This window comes from Pecten maximus, chromosome 14 (genome assembly GCF_902652985.1).
Source record: "Pecten maximus chromosome 14, xPecMax1.1, whole genome shotgun sequence".
NCBI classification, from domain to species: Eukaryota; Metazoa; Mollusca; class Bivalvia; order Pectinida; family Pectinidae; genus Pecten; species Pecten maximus.
In genome coordinates this window covers 15,966,403-15,986,845 of record NC_047028.1, presented here as the reverse complement: position 1 = coordinate 15,986,845, position 20,443 = coordinate 15,966,403, and the positions used below count along the sequence as shown (strand labels likewise).

The 20,443-nt window shown below is 33.0% G+C and overlaps 1 protein-coding gene across 1 annotated transcript; it reads left to right on the top strand.

The window, feature by feature from the left end:
- Positions 1–6,727: 6,727 nt before the first annotated feature.
- On the top strand, positions 6,728–15,641 carry LOC117341774 (monocarboxylate transporter 12-like). The gene is made up of 5 exons (XM_033903637.1): positions 6,728–6,767; positions 11,577–11,693; positions 13,110–13,253; positions 14,363–15,166; positions 15,480–15,641. Exons 1-5 carry the CDS (start codon positions 6,728–6,730, stop codon positions 15,605–15,607), a joined length of 1,233 nt encoding a protein of 410 aa, XP_033759528.1. The 3' UTR covers positions 15,608–15,641.
- The last annotated feature ends 4,802 nt before the right edge of the window (positions 15,642–20,443 follow it).

Genomic DNA, 20,443 nt, shown 5'->3' with positions numbered 1-20,443 from the left:
ATTACTCTATTCCTTACTTGCCATATAGATTATACATTTACATGCCATACATTCAATAATTAACCATAGCTACTTTCAAATAGCCTTTTTTATATTACATGCAGCTTTAGATATAGCTATTTATCAAAGGGAGCTAAGTCTAAAAAAATTGTTCTCGGGTAGCTTGCATTTCTGCTGTTTCTTAAAAACCATTACTCTATGCTATACAATCATTTAACATCGTCAATTTATTAAAATCGTCTACTATAAATATATATGTCATAACTCTCCAGTATTATATATGTACATTTATCAATTTCCTTATACTGTCAGATAGTTATTAATTCAGCAATGACACATTTTTTATCTTAATTGTTCAGTTCTAAGTTATTGATAAAAAGAGATTGTTTACTGAATTGGTGGCCCCATGCACACCCAGTCAATTTGAAACAATGTTTGTAGTAACTGAGCGCTAGCTGAACATCCAATGATCAGTTTTTTATATATCCAGTTTTATATATACTTAAACAGAAACATTAATTTGGATTGGACGTTGTTGAACTTGTATGAAACATCAGAACAAGCATGTTATGATAGGAACTCCAAACAGTACTAGGTACTAATTTGGGTTATGTCAAAAGATAGTTACTGAATAATTACATCATAGTTGAGTTTACTGCGGAATAAGGTTATAACAAGGCCCCATTGAAAAGTTTGAGGCTCATTGGTATACCTGGTGACTCAGGTGTCACTAACATTTAAAAAGAAAATAGGGTAATATTACTTGGATTCTACTTGGTTTTACCTGTTAACAGCAGTCAATGAAGCAGAAAGCGATTATCATTTTTGAATACATTATCTCATTTTTTAAACTTTCCAATGAAACTTCAGACAAATGTTAATGATAAAGTCTAGATGTGCATGCCATTTTCTTTTTATCAAAATTATGGTTGCTATGGCATCTGGTTACTGAATTCTCTTTATTGTGCACGACACATTCGTCAGACATTCTGAATTTCAGAAATATCGGTATGCACGGGTTATAATTGTATCTGGGGAGGGGAGAGATGGTTGTTTAAATTGACAAACTTGAGACTTGGCAAGTGGTTTATTGTTTTAGAATCTTTCCTCGAGGGCTGATATCTCTATCTCACTCTCACAAATGTGATGTTTCTTATTTCTCCCTTGGATGATTCCTATTCACAATGATATTTATGAGTGTTTGCAGGTTAAAAAAAATAATCGTTTCCTTTTTGGGTTGACAGGGGAATGTCAACGCTCAGGATGATATCATTTAGTTAATGGTCAAAGAAAATAGAGAGAAGACAAGACAGATACATCTGTATGTCGGTGAGTAGGGGAGGGGAATGTATACAAGCGGGAAATCCAACAGAGAATTACAAAGGCATTTCACAAATCTTTCCATAAACAAATCATGCGCAACGCATCATACCATAGGAACACTTATTGCTATTAATATAGGAAAATGGCTTCCCGATTGTCTTCATGTTGGCATACGTGATTGACATACTAGGGAGTTAGTTTGTAAATGTACTAGGGGTTAGTTGATGTTAGCATACTAGGGGGTTAGTTTATGTTAACATAGTAGGGATTTATTTAATATTAACATACTAGGAGTTAGTTTATGTTAACATACTAGGGAGTTAGTTCATGTTATCAAATTAGGGAGTTAGTTTATGTTAACATACTAGGAGTTAGTTTATGTTAACATACTAGGGAGTTAGTTTATGTTAACAAACTAAGGAGTTATTTTATATTTACATACTAGGGGTTAGTTTATGTTAACAAACTAGGAGTAAGTTTATGTTAACATACTAGGAGTAAGGTTATGTTAACATACTAGGATTTATTTCATATAAACATACTAAGAGTTAGTTTATGTTAACATACTAGGAGTTATTTATGTTAACATACCAGGAGTAAGTTTATGTTGAGATACTAGGAGTTAGTTCATGTTAACATACTAGGAGTTAGTTTATGTTAACATACTAGGAGTTAGTTTATGTTAACATACTAGGAGTTATTTATGTTAACATACCAGGAGTAAGTTTATGTTAACATACTAGGAGCTAGTTTATGTTAACATACCAGGAGTAAGTTTATGTTAACATACTAGGAGTTAGTTTATGTTAACATACTAGGGAGTTAGTTTATGTTAACATACTAGGAGTTAGTTTATGTTAACATACTAGGAGTTAGTTTATGTTAACAAACTAGGAGTTAGTTTATGTTAACATACTAGGGAGTTAGTTTATGTTAACATACCAGGAGTAAGTTTATGTTAACATACTAGGAGTTAGTTTATGTTAACATACTAGGAGTTAGTTTATGTTAACATACTAGGGGGTTAGTTTATGTTAACATACTAGGAGTTAGTTTATGTTAACATACTAGGAGTTAGTTTATGTTAACAAACTAGGAGTTAGTTTATGTTAACATACTAGGGAGTTAGTTTATGTTAACATACTAGGGAGTTAGTTTATGTTAACATACTAGGAGTTAGTTTATGTTAACATACTAGGGAGTTAGTTTATGTTAACATACTAGGAGTTAGTTTATGTTAACATACTAGGGAGTTAGTTTATGTTAACAAACTAGGAGTTAGTTTATGTTAACATAGTAGGAGTTAGTTTATGTTAACATACTAGGAGTTAGTTTATGTTAACATACCAGGAGTTAGTTTATGTTAACATACTAGGAGTTAGTTTATGTTGAGATACTACGAGTTAGTTGATGTTAACATACTAGGAGTTAGTTTATGTTAACATACTAGGATTTATTTCATATAAACATACTAAGAGTTAGTTTATGCTAACATACTAGGAGTTAGTTTATGTTAACATACCAGGAGTTAGTTTATGTTAACATACTAGGAGTTAGTTTATGTTGAGATACTACGAGTTAGTTGATGTTAACATACTAGGAGTTAGTTTATGTTAACATACTAGGAGTTAGTTTATGTTAACATACTAGGGAGTTAGCTTATGTTAACATACTAGGAGTTAGTTTATGTTAACAAACTAGGAGTTAGTTTATGTTTACATACTAGGAGTTAGTTTATGTTAACATACTAGGAGTTAGTTTATGTTAACATACTAGGAGTTAGTTTATGTTAACATACTAGGAGTTAGTTTATGTTAACATACTAGGAGTTAGTTTATGTTAACATACTAGGAGTTAGTTTATGTTAACATACTAGGGAGTTAGTTTATGTTAACATACTAGGAGTTAGTTTATGTTAACATACTAGGAGTTAGTTTATGTTAACATACTAGGAGTTAGTTTATGTTAACATACTAGGAGTTAGTTTATGTTAACATACTAGGAGTTAGTTTATGTTAACATACTAGGAGTTAGTTTATGTTAACATACTAGGAGTTAGTTTATGTTAACATACTAGGAGTTAGTTTATGTTAACATACTAGGAGTTAGTTTATGTTAACATACTAGGAGTTAGTTTATGTTAACATACTAGGAGTTAGTTTATGTTAACATACTAGGAGTTAGTTTATGTTAACATACTAGGAGTTAGTTTATGTTAACATACTAGGAGTTAGTTTATGTTAACATACTAGGAGTTAGTTTATGTTAACATACTAGGAGTTAGTTTATGTTAACATACTAGGAGTTAGTTTATGTTAACATACTAGGAGTTAGTTTATGTTAACATACTAGGAGTTAGTTTATGTTAACATACTAGGAGTTAGTTTATGTTAACATACTAGGAGTTAGTTTATGTTAACATACTAGGATTTATTTCATATAAACATACTAAGAGTTAGTTTATGTTAACATACTAGGAGTTAGTTTATGTTAACATACTAGGAGTTAGTTTATGTTAACATACTAGGAGTTAGTTTATGTTAACATACTAGGAGTTAGTTTATGTTAACATACTAGGAGTTAGTTTATGTTAACATACTAGGAGTTAGTTTATGTTAACATACTAGGAGTTAGTTTATGTTAACATACTAGGAGTTAGTTTATGTTAACATACTAGGAGTTAGTTTATGTTAACATACTAGGAGTTAGTTTATGTTAACATACTAGGAGTTAGTTTATGTTAACATACTAGGAGTTAGTTTATGTTAACATACTAGGAGTTAGTTTATGTTAACATACTAGGAGTTAGTTTATGTTAACATACTAGGAGTTAGTTTATGTTAACATACTAGGAGTTAGTTTATGTTAACATACTAGGAGTTAGTTTATGTTAACATACTAGGAGTTAGTTTATGTTAACATACTAGGAGTTAGTTTATGTTAACATACTAGGAGTTAGTTTATGTTAACATACTAGGAGTTAGTTATGTTAACATACTAGGAGTTAGTTTATGTTAACATACTAGGAGTTAGTTTATGTTAACATACTAGGAGTTAGTTTATGTTAACATACTAGGGAGTTAGTTTATGTTAACATACTAGGGAGTTAGTTTATGTTAACATACTAGGAGTTAGTTTATGTTAACATACTAGGGAGTTAGTTTATGTTAACATACTAGGAGTTAGTTTATGTTAACATACTAGGAGTTAGTTTATGTTAACATACTAGGAGTTAGTTTATGTTAACATACTAGGAGTTAGTTTATGTTAACATACTAGGAGTTAGTTTATGTTAACATACTAGGGAGTTAGTTTATGTTAACATACTAGGAGTTAGTTTATGTTAACATACTAGGGAGTTAGTTTATGTTAACATACTAGGGAGTTAGTTTATGTTAACATACTAGGAGTTAGTTTATGTTAACATACTAGGGAGTTAGTTTATGTTAACATACTAGGGAGTTAGTTTATGTTAACATACTAGGAGTTAGTTTATGTTAACATACTAGGGAGTTAGTTTATGTTAACATACTAGGGAGTTAGTTTATGTTAACATACTAGGGAGTTAGTTTATGTTAACATACTAGGAGTAAGTTTATGTTAACATACTAGGAGTAAGTTTATGTTAACATACTAGGAGTTAGTTTATGTTAACATACTAGGAGTTAGTTTATGTTAACATACTAGGAGTTAGTTTATGTTAACATACTAGGAGTTAGTTTATGTTAACATACTAGGGAGTTAGTTTATGTTAACATACTAGGAGTTAGTTTATGTTAACATACTAGGGAGTTAGTTTATGTTAACATACTAGGAGTTAGTTTATGTTAACATACTAGGAGTTAGTTTATGTTAACATACTAGGAGTTAGTTTATGTTAACATACTAGGAGTTAGTTTATGTTAACATACTAGGGAGTTAGTTTATGTTAACATACTAGGGAGTTAGCTTATGTTAACATACTAGGGAGTTAGTTTATGTTAACATACTAGGGAGTTAGTTTATGTTAACAAACTAGGAGTTAGTTTATGTTAACATACTAGGGAGTTAGTTTATGTTAACATACTAGGAGTTAGTTTATGTTAACATACTAGGAGTTAGTTTATGCTAACATACTAGGAGTAAGTTTATGTTAACATACTAGGAGTTAGTTTATGTTAACATACTAGGAGTTAGTTTATGTTAACATACTAGGAGTTAGTTTATATTTACATACTAAGGAGTTAGTATTCATATTTCTTCCCTGTTTATTTCGTTTTTTGTTGTTTGTTGTTTAAATATATAAACAGGACTGCGCAACTTACTGCAAGAAAGAAAACATACATCAACAAAATCATAATGAACTAGTGACAAGGTTTTACATGGCCATCATCATATCAATGCCGTATTTAAAATTTTTTTAAGAAAGCTGTAAATTGCATCATACTACGAGACATAATGAGAAACTCGACCCATGTCAATGCACGTGGTCGGAAATATAACATCCTGTTCTGTCAACTCTTTAAGTAACCTTAATTCGTATCCATACGGAGACCATCTTATTACATCATCAACTTGTACCTGTGGTTACGTCCATTAACCTACATATGTTTTCTTATCTGAAATATGCATGATGAACCAGGTAAAACTCTCAAGGATGATTTTTTTATGTTGATAGTAAACATTACACTGTAGATTTTTTGATGTTAATAATAAATTAGATTTACTTTTCATAATACATTTTGTGTGCGACCATCATGTGACGGCTCTAAGTTCCACATTTTGATCTGAAAGGCATGTTTTGTATGTTTTTTATGCTACGTATCATTCTTTATAATTATTGTAGTGTTGTTTCATGCGAAAGAATAATTGCAAAGTAAGGACAATCGTATAATGGTGAACTTATTAAAAACTCCGGTTGGCATATTTCTGTTTACTCATTTTGATTGTTTTATCTTATTTCAAATAAAAAAAGTATAAAATCTTTCATTTGAAAGATAATGTAAAATCCTTTATTTACATACATATTAACAAATCCGTACAAAATACATATCACATTATATACAATTGTTTAACCTCACTGGCGACGACACCCAGAAGGACACCCCAACCGGTCACATTATACTGACAACGGGCGAACCAGTCGTCCCACTCCCACAAGGCTGAACGCTAGTAGCAGTAGCAAATACGATCATTCTAGACTCTCTACCGCGGGACAGACCTCAAGCCTTCCTATCGGGGTGCACGTTCACTCAACTAAAAGTTGAAAATGAGACAGTGTCAAGGGAGAAACCAAGAAGAAAGTTGCGTATAAAGAAAATAAAATATGAGATTCCAAATTAAGGCCTCTTGTAATCAAGCATTTTGGACAGCAGGTACAATTCTTATGCCCTATCGGCAGGTTACGAATACGGTAGTCTCAACCATGGCTGCGACGGATGCAGCATTGAGGCAAGTTGACACAAGTGAGAATGATTTCCTAGATCCCGTGTGTATTCAAATCTTATCAATATCAAATATTTGAACGAAAGCTGATATACAGAAAAAAATGCTGAATTTTAAAAACAAAAATGTACATATAAACAAAGGTCGAGTCTCCAAATCTCGAATACAATAATACCCTGTGTGTTATTGGTAGCCTCTGTAGTCTTACGTTAACATGTGCTTAATTTGTGCCAAAAAAGAAATCAGAAATGCATCTTTTTTTTTTAAATGCTACAAAACCAGTTTTTTTTTTATTTATATTTTTTTTGAAACTGCTCATAATAGCATGTTAGATATCATATATATGTAGCAAGAAGTTACATTTTTGAATACAGTAGGAAAAGATTAAAATATGTGAGTGGTTTTGAGAAAAATATGCTTTTTTACATTAAGCGAAATCTTCTGGAGGTTAAACACACAGCTGTATAAGCCTCTATAGTCCATTCGTGATGATTTGCCAAAAAAATCGTCGAGCAATTTTCAGAATAGTCTATATTTTCTGTATGCATGCAAAAAACAACAAAATAAACAGTTATGCGAATAAAGTGGTAATACCGACACATCCCGTATATGTGAAAGTCGCATACTCACAAATAACCTAATATTCTTGTAACATACATGCTCGTGACTGATGGATTGGACGCTTGACCGGGCAAATCTTTGCGATCTCAGTGTATAAAATTATTTTAAAAATAACTCGCTGTATTTATATTTATCGCGAAATTTGTCATGGGGCCGAGATTGAGGCTACAACAACGTTCACTACACATTAACTTCACACATGGCAGTTGCTTACACATCGAGTATGCGTGAACCTGCCTAATACTGCTTTCATTTGAACATATTAGTAAAATGTTCTCATCATAACTGATCAATATCAGAAAATAAAAAATAAAACTTAATACTTCTTATAGAAAATTGCAATATCAATAACAACAAAACATCGATAAAAATATAACCAGTGAAGTTGGCAATGCTTGAGGAATACGGGAAAAGCTAAGAAGCAATCCAAAAGACGTCTGGCAATATTCGAGTCTATACATTTTTCATCTCTTGCTAAGTTCCAACGAATTAATTCTTCTCCCAAGGAAATCCTTTGGGTTTTGCCGATTCCTGTCCCTTTTACGTTTCTTTTTTGAAGATTTTGTCTATGTTTTTTGGCAGATAAACAAGAAAAGTCTTCTCCTCCATCAATGACATTTAATGGTTCTTTGTCAGACTGATTGTAAAGAGAGTACTTTGTAGGAATTAGGAAATAAGTAATAGCAATGCTAAATCAGCCTAAACCTCAATTGTCAGTCATATTGTTTTCTGGATCAGACAAACCTACTTTTGAAGTTTGAGAAATATCCTCCCATGAAAATTACTCGGAAATTCTTCACAAACTTCTATCATAAACGTACATGTATCTTTTGTTTGATATGATCTTTTTGTTTGCATCGTAGGAATAGCTTTACAGAGCTAATGCAGCCATTGTTGGTAAACACGACTTAAAAAAAGGACCTTGTCATTACATGATTATCATCGGGTTACTCCGCAACGTGTACAAGGACCGTACGTTATGACGTCTGACACCGAAAAGTCAATCAAAATGTTATATAATGTACATAAGAAGAGCACAAGAATCGCCCAGGAAAAACAACAACGCAGATGATTATTCTGGTCAAACTATAAATATATCTTACTGTACAAGGAGGCTTAAAACGACTTTTCAGACACTGGGAGATGTATTGTATTTGAAGTACAATCATATCTACAGAGTCTGGTGCAAAAACGTCCTCACGGATATTGAAAGCAAACAGGCTTACTTATAATACATCAACGGGGATCGTGAGGATGAGTTTTGAAGTCAATGAAGTTTTTGATGATTGTTCGGATACATCGGAGAGCGCTGATAGACTACCCAGAGGAAATGTTTTTATGGATACCGAGACTCCAACACACCATACAATTAATTTGAATACATCAGATGTTATGGAAAATCACCATCACCATAGGTGCAGAGAACACAGCAACCCCGTTGATCGCGGATGGGCATGGATAGTATTGATAGGTAAGTTTTTATGCCATAGACTGTACATACTAATTAAGCAGTGTAGTCACAAGAACCTTTGGACAGTAGTCTGATTTTTCTTAAATATCATGAGAAGGAAGACGAGAATAAACCGTTTTATAACAATCAGATACTTGATTTATAATAATAACAATCAATGTAGTGGTCTGGAAGGCCTCAAAGTATCTTATACAATTAATAAGCATGTTATTGACTTTGCATCCACTGTGTTTCGCGCTTGCCTGAAAAAGGGAGACAGATTGGTATAAGTAAACCTTATTTATGAATTACATCTGTTTCCTTATCTGTCAATAAAATATTATTTATGCTATATAAACAGTTGTGCGTTTGTAGTTTTAGTATGTGGAGTAATCTTATATAGTTCATTCAATCTTTTTTAAGCAATGAACAGTGGTTTTAATGTTGTTATAGTCGATATGGCGATAGGAAGATTTATGACGGACAAATGCAGCATGGGAACCATTAAAATTGTAACAAGATTTATGACGGACAAATGCAGCATGGGAACCATTAAAATTGTAACAAGATTTATGACGGACAAATGCAGCATGGGAACCATTAAAATAATAACATTTTAATTGTTCCCATGCTGCATTTGTCCGTCATAAATCTTCCTGCCATATCGACTATAACAACATTAAAACCACTGTTTAAAGCTTATATTTACATTGCCTGACTATTTTCGTCAATTTTGAAGATTGAACCAACAAACAAGTTACCGTCTGTTTTTTGTTTGTTTTCGTGTTTGTTTTTAATGTCACATGACCAAACAAATCAGCTGAACGAAATAGCGCCTTGAAGATGCACATGATTTATACACTTTTTATTTGTTTTTATGTTTGATTTCGTATATTTGACGTTAAACACATACAATGTACAAAATACATTTTTTCTAAATTGATAAACTGTAGCAAACTATTTTTCCGTGAATTGCGAAATCGTAAGACGTCAAAGAATTCGCGAAAAGCATACGTGATGCGGTCGGTCGCCATTTTAAGCTGCGGAAATTAAACACGCGCGAATCGAAAGCGTGAAGAAATCGCGGCTATTACGAAGTGTCAGTATATTGGAAGAGACGCTGCTTGGGATTGTTATTTGGTGATTGTCTGTAACCTTGCTGATAAATGGCATTAGTTGAATCTGTGAAACGAGAGAAGCAAACTGTTAAAACAATTTTCATTTTAATACGCAACGACCGAGTTTAGTCTAGCAGACGTCAGAATGACATTTTTGGTAAATTTGTTGACGAAGTACTTAATGATACAGCATGAAAATAAATTTGCAGCATAATGAATTTCAACTGCGAAACAATAAACGCATTTTTTTTTTTTTTTATGTCAATTCTAGTCAGATACAAAATATTGTTTGTGTAAATCTCCATTAAGCGATACCTGGTTGTTAGCGGCCATACTGTTTGATTACATAAAACAACAGTCTGGTCTACCTACTGGCCGTTATAGCCTGTGGTACTGGGTTAATGTTATATGTGTATGGTGGCAATTGCCGTTTAGCATTGTGTCAATGGGAAAATACAGAATGAATGGATACCTTCCTGGTGTGAAGACATTGTGCTTCAGTTGAACGTGAACACATGTAAAGCCAGTCCCTGTGCTGAGTCCCTGTGTTTGTCAAAATAGACATATTTTAATACAGACCCACTTATTGCATGATGAGGGCTATAATCATATAAATATCATTTGGTTTAAATTTTACAATTGATTAATTAATTGAACTATTATTTCTAGACGGGTTGGTTGGTTTTATTGCATAGAACCTACATTGTATTCCTCGTGGTTAGGGAACTAAGTTGCTTTCTCTTCTAATTAATGTGATACTTTAAATATTGATCAATCAGAACCGTTGTTTATATGTATCGGATTAAAATCCACGATGTCATCTTTTCTCATCAAACCGAAGCAAATTTAGAGGAACGGTTTGTTTTCTTGAGTCTCTGCTATTTACACTGCGGCTTGACATTAAACATAAAATTCTTCCAACAACAGAAGTAATTGGTACTGCATATGAATGTCCATTAAAATAATACACTGTTATTGTCAAGTTTAACGACAGTAGGATATATTAAGTGGATTATATGCTACAGCTTCTCTTCGTTTTTATTTCTAAGCTTTTTTTTTTTAATTAAAAAACGCAAACAGTTTAATAGGTAAAAAAAATCAATTATCTTCGTGTATCATATGCAAATACAACCATATTTTTAAAAAAAAAACCGCTTCAATAAAACAATCGGATCACAAATCTATACAATGGAAGATATGTTAGATTTTATGTAGCAATGCTTAATACACAAAATCTCTTTATTTAATTTATCCAATTTATAAAGGTAAAAACAAAACAAAATACAAACAAACAAATCCTTAAAACAAAAACAAAACCCAAAAAATCCACACACAAAAAAAACGAAAAAAAAAAAACGATGAAATTTTGCACTTAATATTTGCTTATACAGACGTATTATTTTCCTAGCACAAAATCACCGATTTATTGCAAACCTGAAACTGATAACGGAATTGTTTTACTCTCGTGAGATCAACGTGTTTCAATTTTGCTTGATACATTGTAATGATATCATCAAGATCGTCCTTCTCTTTTCCTCCGAAATACTAATATTTTGAAACTGCTACATAAGTGTTTTCTTTTAACTTAATAACATCTCTATTTCATATTTCAGGAGGATTTTTTATATCTTTATTTGTAGTTGGAGGTCAGAAGTCGTTTGGAATTCTGTACGTCGAGTTATCCGAGAAATTTCAGGCATCCAACAGAGCTTTATCCGTCACAACGTCCCTGGCAGGCTTTCTACAGCAATTTCTAGGTTAGTAAAACGTTTGAATAAATACTTTCTTGGCCGTGTGGACAGGATCAACCCTTAATAACTTGAAACCAAGGACATTACAGATTCGCAACATCAGTCGCTTGTATCGTGCTCTCGTAGTAGCATATCTATATACAATCAAAATATGAGGATAGTAGATAGTCAATGATAAGCCTTGTAGTTCCGTTGATATGCCTTGTGGTTCCATTAAAATGCCCAGCGGTTCCTTTGATATGCCTTATGGTTCATTTGATATACATTGTGGTTCTCTTAATAACATTGTGGTTCTTTTTATATGCTTTGTAGTTCATTATATATGTCTGGTGGTTCCGTTGATATATTTTATGGTTCCGTTGATTTGCATTGTGGTTATGTTGACATGCCTGGTGGTTATCTTGAACTGCCTTGTGGTTCTTTTGACATCTCTTGATGTACCGAGTTTCTGTTGAAATACCATTTGGTTCTGTTTGTATGCCTTGTGGTTCCGTTGATATACTTTGTGATTCGTTGATATGCCTTTTAATTTCACTGGTATAACTTGTCGTTCCGTTAATATACCTTGTGGTTCTGTTGATATACATTGTTGTTCCGTTACTATGCCTTCTGGTTTCGTTGATATACCCTTTGCTTCCTTTGATATACCTTGTGATTCCGTTGATATACCTTGTTAATCTTTGAAATACCTTGTCGTTCCGTTGATATACCTTGCGGTTCCGCTGATATACCCTGTGGTTCCGTTGGTATATCTTTTGGTTCCTCTAATATACCCCGTGGTTCCGTTGGTATGCCTTTTGTTTCCGTAAACATACACAAATGTACCTATGGTTCCGAGGATATGCCTTCTGGTTCCGATGAGATGCCTTATGATGCATTGTGATTCCGTTGACTTACCTTATGGTTCCGATGAGATGCCTTTTATTTTTTGTTCAAAATCTTTTTCTTCTTCATTTCAATTTCATTAGTCTATATCTTTGAGATCGCTGGTTTGTAAGCTTTGTTATTAGATTTTATCCACCAAATTTGTGTGACAATACATACGTAATATCCAAGTTCTTACACATTTACACACTAATTCAATCAGTGTACAAATATTTGATCTTGTAAGGTTAATTAACCTTGAGCCAACGAAGATATTTTACTTCTGGATATCAAGTCCAATACTATCAGATTCTACAAGAATGATTCAGTTGTTGAATAACCTCAGCGGCTTTGAAAGTATACACATATTTGAAGCTGTTTTAAAATTATCGAGCGATTTCGTCTGGAGTGACATTACCATAGGAAGGAGAGTCAACATTTAGCTTCATCGATAAATTCCTTTTCTATTGAGTTAAAATGGCAGCAAAAAAATCCCTAGTATACAACAACTCACAAATAATACAGTAAGTCTATCAGTATTCCTGTTATAAATTCCAGGTTTTGTAAGCGCTATTTTAACCAAAAGGTACCACCATAAAACCCTGATATGCTTCGGAGGATTGCTAACTGGTGGAGGTCTGATATTATCATCGATCGCACCTTCGATTGAGGTCCTGTATTTGACATATGGAATTATTACCGGTAAGAGATTAAAAATCATTTCATTATTCAAAAAGGATTTCTTCTGTGACCACAACTAAGTCCATTATTGATTGTTACTGTTTTCGACACAAGTTCATTTTTATCGTTGTAGATTTCATTTCTTTTAATGTAGTTAGTTATTTTTCAAAAGTTTCAAAAAGACGAGTTTTAGTGGGTTTTTTACTTTTTTTTTTTTACTTTGGAAAATAACTAAAGGGAGTGAAGGAAATACCATTTACAGCAACCACGAGTATGTGTGACCTGTTTCTTCCACAATAGAAAGGCTATTCTAGGATAAATTGACATGCTTTGTGTCAACGTGTTTTCTTTTTAAAACAATGGTTGTTGTACAATGATATGATCTAAAGAGAAATGCCGCTAATTAAAATGTCTTGAAATATTACAATTTATTACAAATCATAACAAATGACAAACAATAAGCTAGTATATTATTTTCAAAGCAATAGATTTATAGAAATATATATATACATATAAACTGTAATCGTTTTTAATTTACCTGTCTCCTGATAAAGGGGAAGATTGTCTCGAAAATTCGACAAACTACTTGTCTGTACTGTCGTTATTACTACTTGAAATTCTAGTAATACGCATCCATCGAACATTTGTTTGTTTAGATCCATTACCTATATTGGGTTATACCGTCATTATTACTAAGTAGACCCTATATATATATATATACTGTAGTATATACAATTTTCTTAAATATGACAGAAGACAACTTCGAACTACTTCTTGTCCGTTATTATATCCGGGACCTCGTAAAGCGGCCTTGAAGCGTTAGCCAATCAAAATGCATTGATCCATGTCATCAAGAAATAGTCCCGATCAAACGTCACCATGTCAACCAATCAAACACATTAAGAGTTTAATTATGTTTTGTACTAACAAAATGTTTTGTATTTTCGTTCCTTGGGAGTTGAATAACACCAACCTATTCCCGCAGAAACATGCGTATACCATTGAATTTTATAGCTAAAGGCTTTATACATGTCTATAACGTTGTTCTTATTTAGGCATAGGTTATATATACGTGTGTGTAACGGTTTTGTTTTTGTTATATTTGTGTGTATACCATTGTTTTTGTATAGGTATAGGCTTTGGGATGAGTTTTCCCCCAGCAGTCATGATGATTGCAGTTTATTTCGACAAATACAGAGCAATCGCTTCTGGTATATTATTCGCCGGAGGAGGACTGGGAGGAATGCTATTTCCCTACCTCCTCAGGTATCTACTGAGAGAGTATGGGCTAAAGGGTACATTTCTTGTCTATGGAGGTATTATGTTGAATATTTGCGTCTGTGGCCTCCTCGTCCGCCCTTTACCAGACTGTACGCCACACGCATCCACCCAACATTCAGACACACGAGGGAGAACTTTGGAGAATGATACGACTATCATAAAGCAAGTTTTGCGTGGTGTCATTGATTTAGAATGGCAGCTTCTCAAACAATGGAACAGCGTTCTTTTATTTCTTTTAGTATTTTTCGCAAAGTTTGGATATAATAGTTTATTTAATATGATTCCCCCATTCATTAACGATATTGGCTTGTCCAAAGAAGATGGAGCATTCGTACTTTTTGTATTTGGGTTAACAGATCTAATTGGAAGGATTCTGTTCGGATGTATCATGCATGTATTTCCAACACACCGTCACTGCTTATTTACCATGACGATCTTTCTGTTTGGATCCGGTATCCTTTGTACATCGTTTATTCGAAAGAAGCTCGACCTATGTGTGTTGATGGGGTGTTATGGTTTGTTTGCCGGGGGGTACAATGGTACATTGATGGTCATGGCTGTGGAGTATGTCGGCCTTGACCACTTTCCTAGTAACTGGGGCTTCGTCTGCTTGTTCGCCGCCGTAGCATTCTTGATGAATCCAGTTACAACAGGTAGTAGCTTCAATATTTCGGTTAACTATAGTTGTAATGAATATATAAGACCGTTTTCATCACTGACAGTTTTGCATTGGAATTGTTTATTTGTTATTTGTCTGATGTGATACTTAAAAATAATCGTCGATACCTTCAAATACATCTTTTTATTTGTGATTTAAGGTTAAATATTTTGCCATATGATAATTTATTTTAATAGCTGTTTAACTCGTTCAAACAAAGATAGAATATACATGTTTGTATGTATGTCCCTGTTTCCATGCTGATTGTGTGTTTATAGTTTACGCCCTCGGATATGTTATCTTTACAGGCGCCATCAGGGACAACACGGGAACCTGGACACCTGCATTTCAGTTATCGGGGGCGATGACATTGACAGCAGTTCTTATCCTGGTGTTTAAATGTCTAAAAGACCGAAAAAAGTCTAATAAGGAATAAAAACTTTTTCTATGAAGCAATATACGCAGCCGTGAAAGGGGACAAATTAACTAGACCTCAAACTATTTATCACGAATATCTAGATTATAATCGGTATACTATGGACATCATAACTGGATTGGTAGCAGTACACTTTAATTGTTAAACAGTAAACATTTTGTCGAATAGCCTGGCAGACGATTTGATATCCCTTTTCAAATAAGTTATTAGTATATAAATGTAACCTTCTGGAAAATAGATTTAATATCGACAATCTCCAATTTCTGTAATATAATAATATAAACTCTAATTCTAACCTTTTCAGTCTTGAAATCTTTTTATTCATTCTTTTGCATATTGTACATTAAATACATAGAACAAGCATCAATTATAGATGCAGTTGTACAGTAACACAAGATCGTTTCTATTTGTGAAGAGCATCAAAGGTGTCAGTTATAAGGCATATAACATTTTAGAAAATGTGTACATGTTTATATATTGAACAATGTTTGATGGCTAATAAGTTTACAGAATTGAACAATTAAGAAGAAGATGAACAATAAGTTTGATGGTCCATATAATTGTTTTTTTTTTCAAACTGAAAATATACTACTTACTTGTATAAGCATATATACATATATGCATTTAGTAACGTGTGAAAGTGAGTGTGAAAGCTATATCGAATGTTGTAACCTACAAGGGGGAAAATCCTTTGGGTTTTTTATTATTCTTACTCTAGTCATTACTTGCCATATACATTTACATGCCATAAATTCATTAATTAACAATATCTACTTTAAATAAGTTCCTTTTTATATTATATGAGGCTCTAGATATAGCTATTAATCAAAGGGAGATAAGTCTTTTAAAAAGTAGTACTCGGGTAGCTTGCATTTCTGCTGTTTCTTAAAATCCATTATTCTATGCTATACAATCATGCAACATCGTCAGCCTATGCAAGTGATGGTCAACTATACATATATATATGTCATAGCTCTTCAATAAATGTACTATATATGTACACTTATCAACTTCTTAATACTGTCAGCTATATATAATTCAACATTGGTGTGTCTTTATCTTAATTGTTCAATTCTAACTTATTGATCAAAAAGAGATTGCTTAATTGGTGCCCCCTTCCACACCCAGTCAATTTGAAACAATGTCTGTTTGTAGTAGCTGATCGCTAGCTGAACAAACAGGAAGCTTGTCGTATGTCTGACACAAAGACGCAACGAGAAATATATTAGCATAATTTGTTTTAGACTTCTATTTCATATTGGCCTAATGACATCGGCTTTCAAACTTAACAAAGGGTAGAGAACAGAACAAATTGATGGCGACATCCAATGATCAGTTTTTTTATGTATCCAGTTTTATATATACTTAAACAGAAACATTAGTTTGGATTGGACGTTGTTGAACTTGTATAAAATATCTTCTTGTGTTCAGGTTATGTATCAAATGAGTTTATTGAATTTTTAAAATAAATTTTAATACAGTAACAACAATAGCTCAGTCAAACTAATTCATAATCCATTTGAAACAATTTGTTTTCATATCTAATCTCATACCATACAGATTAAACAAAGAAGATTATCATCGCTAATGACTGCATAAAGAAGGTTGTTATTTCATTTAATATAATACTGTTTTGTTATAAGGAGGAAAGTAGGTGAAATAAAAGAAAGAGAAGCTGATGATCAGAGACAATTGATACAGAAGAGAGGAAAGGTTACGGACACACATCAGAACAAGCATGTTATGATAGGAACTCCAAACAGTGCTAGGTACTAATCTGGGTTATGTCACAGGATAGCTACTGAATAATTACACCAAAGTTGAGTTTACCTATCGGCATACTGCGAAAGATGGTATTATCAACATTTACGCTTTGTACATACGAGTAAATACTGTACACACATAAATACATTTGTTTTAACAAGGCCCAATTAAAATGTTGGAGGCTCATTGGTATACCTGGTGGCTCAGGTACCACTAACATTTAGGGAAAAATCAGGGTAATATTTTTTCCAATTGTATCCGTGCGGGGGGTTTGGAAAGTGGTTGGTTATTTCAGCATTATTTCTCGAGGGCTGATATCTCTCTCTCTCTCTCTCTCTCTCTCTCTCTCTCTCTCTCTCTCTCTCTCTCTCTCTCACAAATGTGATGTCTCTTATGTCTCCCTTTAGTCTATGGTCAAAGAAAACAGAGAGAAGACATATGTCGGTGAGTAGGGGAGGGGAATGTATACAAGCGGGAAATCCAACAGAGAAATACAAAGGAATTTTACACATATTACCATAGACAAATCGTGCGCAACGTATCATACTATAGGAACATTTCGCTCTTGTTTATTTCTTTTTCTCGTTGTTTACTGTTTAAATACATATTTTGAAGGGTGAAATACACAATTATTGACAGATACACGTATGTTCGCGAGTAATTTGCTCCCTCTTTCCGAAGAGAGGCAGCTAAAATAATAACAGGACTGCTCAAAGGAATCTCACACTATATAAGCTTTATTTGGACACACTTACTGCAAAAAAGAAAACTTAAATATGTATTCTCCTATACGAAATTCTTACAGGAACTACCCTGCATATTTACTTGAATAATTTTAGGACTTTTTAAAAAAAAATTAATCTTTACAATTCCTTTGTACAGAACAAATAATTATGCCAACAACTTCATTCCGATTTTTTACGATCAAAATCATAATGAACTTGTGACAAGGTTTTACCTGGCCAACATCATATCAATGCATCATTTAAACAGTATTTAAAAAGCTGTAAATTGCATCATGCTACGAGACATAATGAGAAATTCGAACCATGTCAATGCAGGTGATCGAAAATATAACATCCTGTTCTGTCAACTCTTCAAGTAACCTTACTTTTTATCCATACAGAGACAATCTTATTACATCACCAACTGGTACCTGTGGTTACGTCCATTAACCTACATATGTTTTCTCGTCTGAAATATGCATGATGAACCAGACCAGGTAAAGCTCTCAAGGATGATTTTTTTTATGTTTATTATCAACACTGCATATTTGCTTCTATCTGACTTTGTGTTTGTGGTGAACAAACCAATGCAATATATACAAATGTACAGCTTGGTCGTACGAATGAGATACGAAGTCATACAAATGAGATAAAAAGTCGAACGAACGAGATTAAAAGTCGTACGAACGAGATAAAAGTCGTCCGAACGAGATAAAAATTCGTACGAACGAAATCCGAAATCGTAATAGAACAGCGTTCGATTACTAGTGCCTCGTGTCTAATACTCTGGACTATTGTACAGACAACCATACTATACTTGTTTTATTACACAATCACTAAAACTCTCTTAGAAGGCCTAGAAGTCGCATGACTGTCGTCTGGCCACCGAGTGACTTAGACGCTGGAAATGGTAGCACTATATTTCGAAACGTCATAGGTGTTCAATAGTTTGCAAGTGACCGTACAATAGTCATTTTAGCCGTGCAATGGTTCATTTTATTATACCTTTCCTTATTTTACACTATATAAAAGGTAGAAATGCTATTTGAACCACATCCTCCTAAAATGCTATTAATCAGGTTAAAAGTCAAAAGTACTATTTACCCTGAATGAGTGCATTCAGATTTTCGCGGGTTTTTTTGCTTAGTTAATTCTGATTGGACAATGCAAACGTGTTTTCGTCACCAACACGAAGCGACACACTAATCATTTAAGGGAATGATACAGGAATGTTTCGGAAAACGGCTTCATCTGCAAGTTTTGATTATCCGAATGAAGGAATGCTATATATAATAGAGAGGATTTTCTTCTGAAAAAAGACAGCGCTAACACACAAGAGTAATAAAAACACCAGTTAGCATGCTGAAAGACTATCTTTGGGAAAAATAATTAGTATTGGTGGAAGATATGAACATTGGTTCGAGAGAAAGAAAAATGAAATGATTAAAATTGCTCGTATAATAAAACAATTATTGTATGGGTGTGAAGGAAATAACACCTATATTGTCCCCTTTGACATTAACTACTTCCCTCGGCTTTGCCGCGAAAATTAGTTCATGTCTCGGGAGACAATAAAAGTGCCATTTCCATCTCAACCATACAATAACTGTATTATATACAAGTACCTTATATGCCTATAGTTAAGGAAAATCAAACACATTATGTAATACATATCATAATTACATAATGTGTTTGATTTTTCTTATCCATAAACATAGGATATATTTTGCTATTATACTATTACACAGCTAAAGTGAATTTTCAAGCACCTAAGTCACTCAGTTGTCAATACTGCCAGACGACAGTAATGATGACTTCTAGGCCTACAGGAAAGTCGATATTTCAATGATTCTAAGTGTGTTTTAGTAATTATGTTATAAAACAAGAATATCATTGGTGTCTATGCAATAGTCATGTTTTACATACATCAAAACCACAGTCGGTCCATCAAGTCTGTCGGGCAGGCTTCTTCTAAAAAAATGTTTGGTGATCGAGTTACATATTGTTTAAGAAAATAGGTTTTCTTCATAAATTATATCACACTCAGAATAAGCTAGTGGGCTACATTCACCAGTTAAATATAGAAAGTGAAAATGATTTTAAATCTTTTCCTAGAATAACCTTCATATCCACTGAAAAATTACAATATGTGTTGCTTTTGTTGTTGTTGCTTTTTCTTAAATTTAAAATATCATTAATTTACTGCATTTGATGTGAAAGTGATTGCTTTTCCCAAGTTAAATTGATGAATAAATAATAATATTCATTATTACGAGCTATGTTACTCGTCTGTCTGGATATGCCAGAACACTGTATAGTAAGTTTCAAGCAAATTTTAGAATAGTCT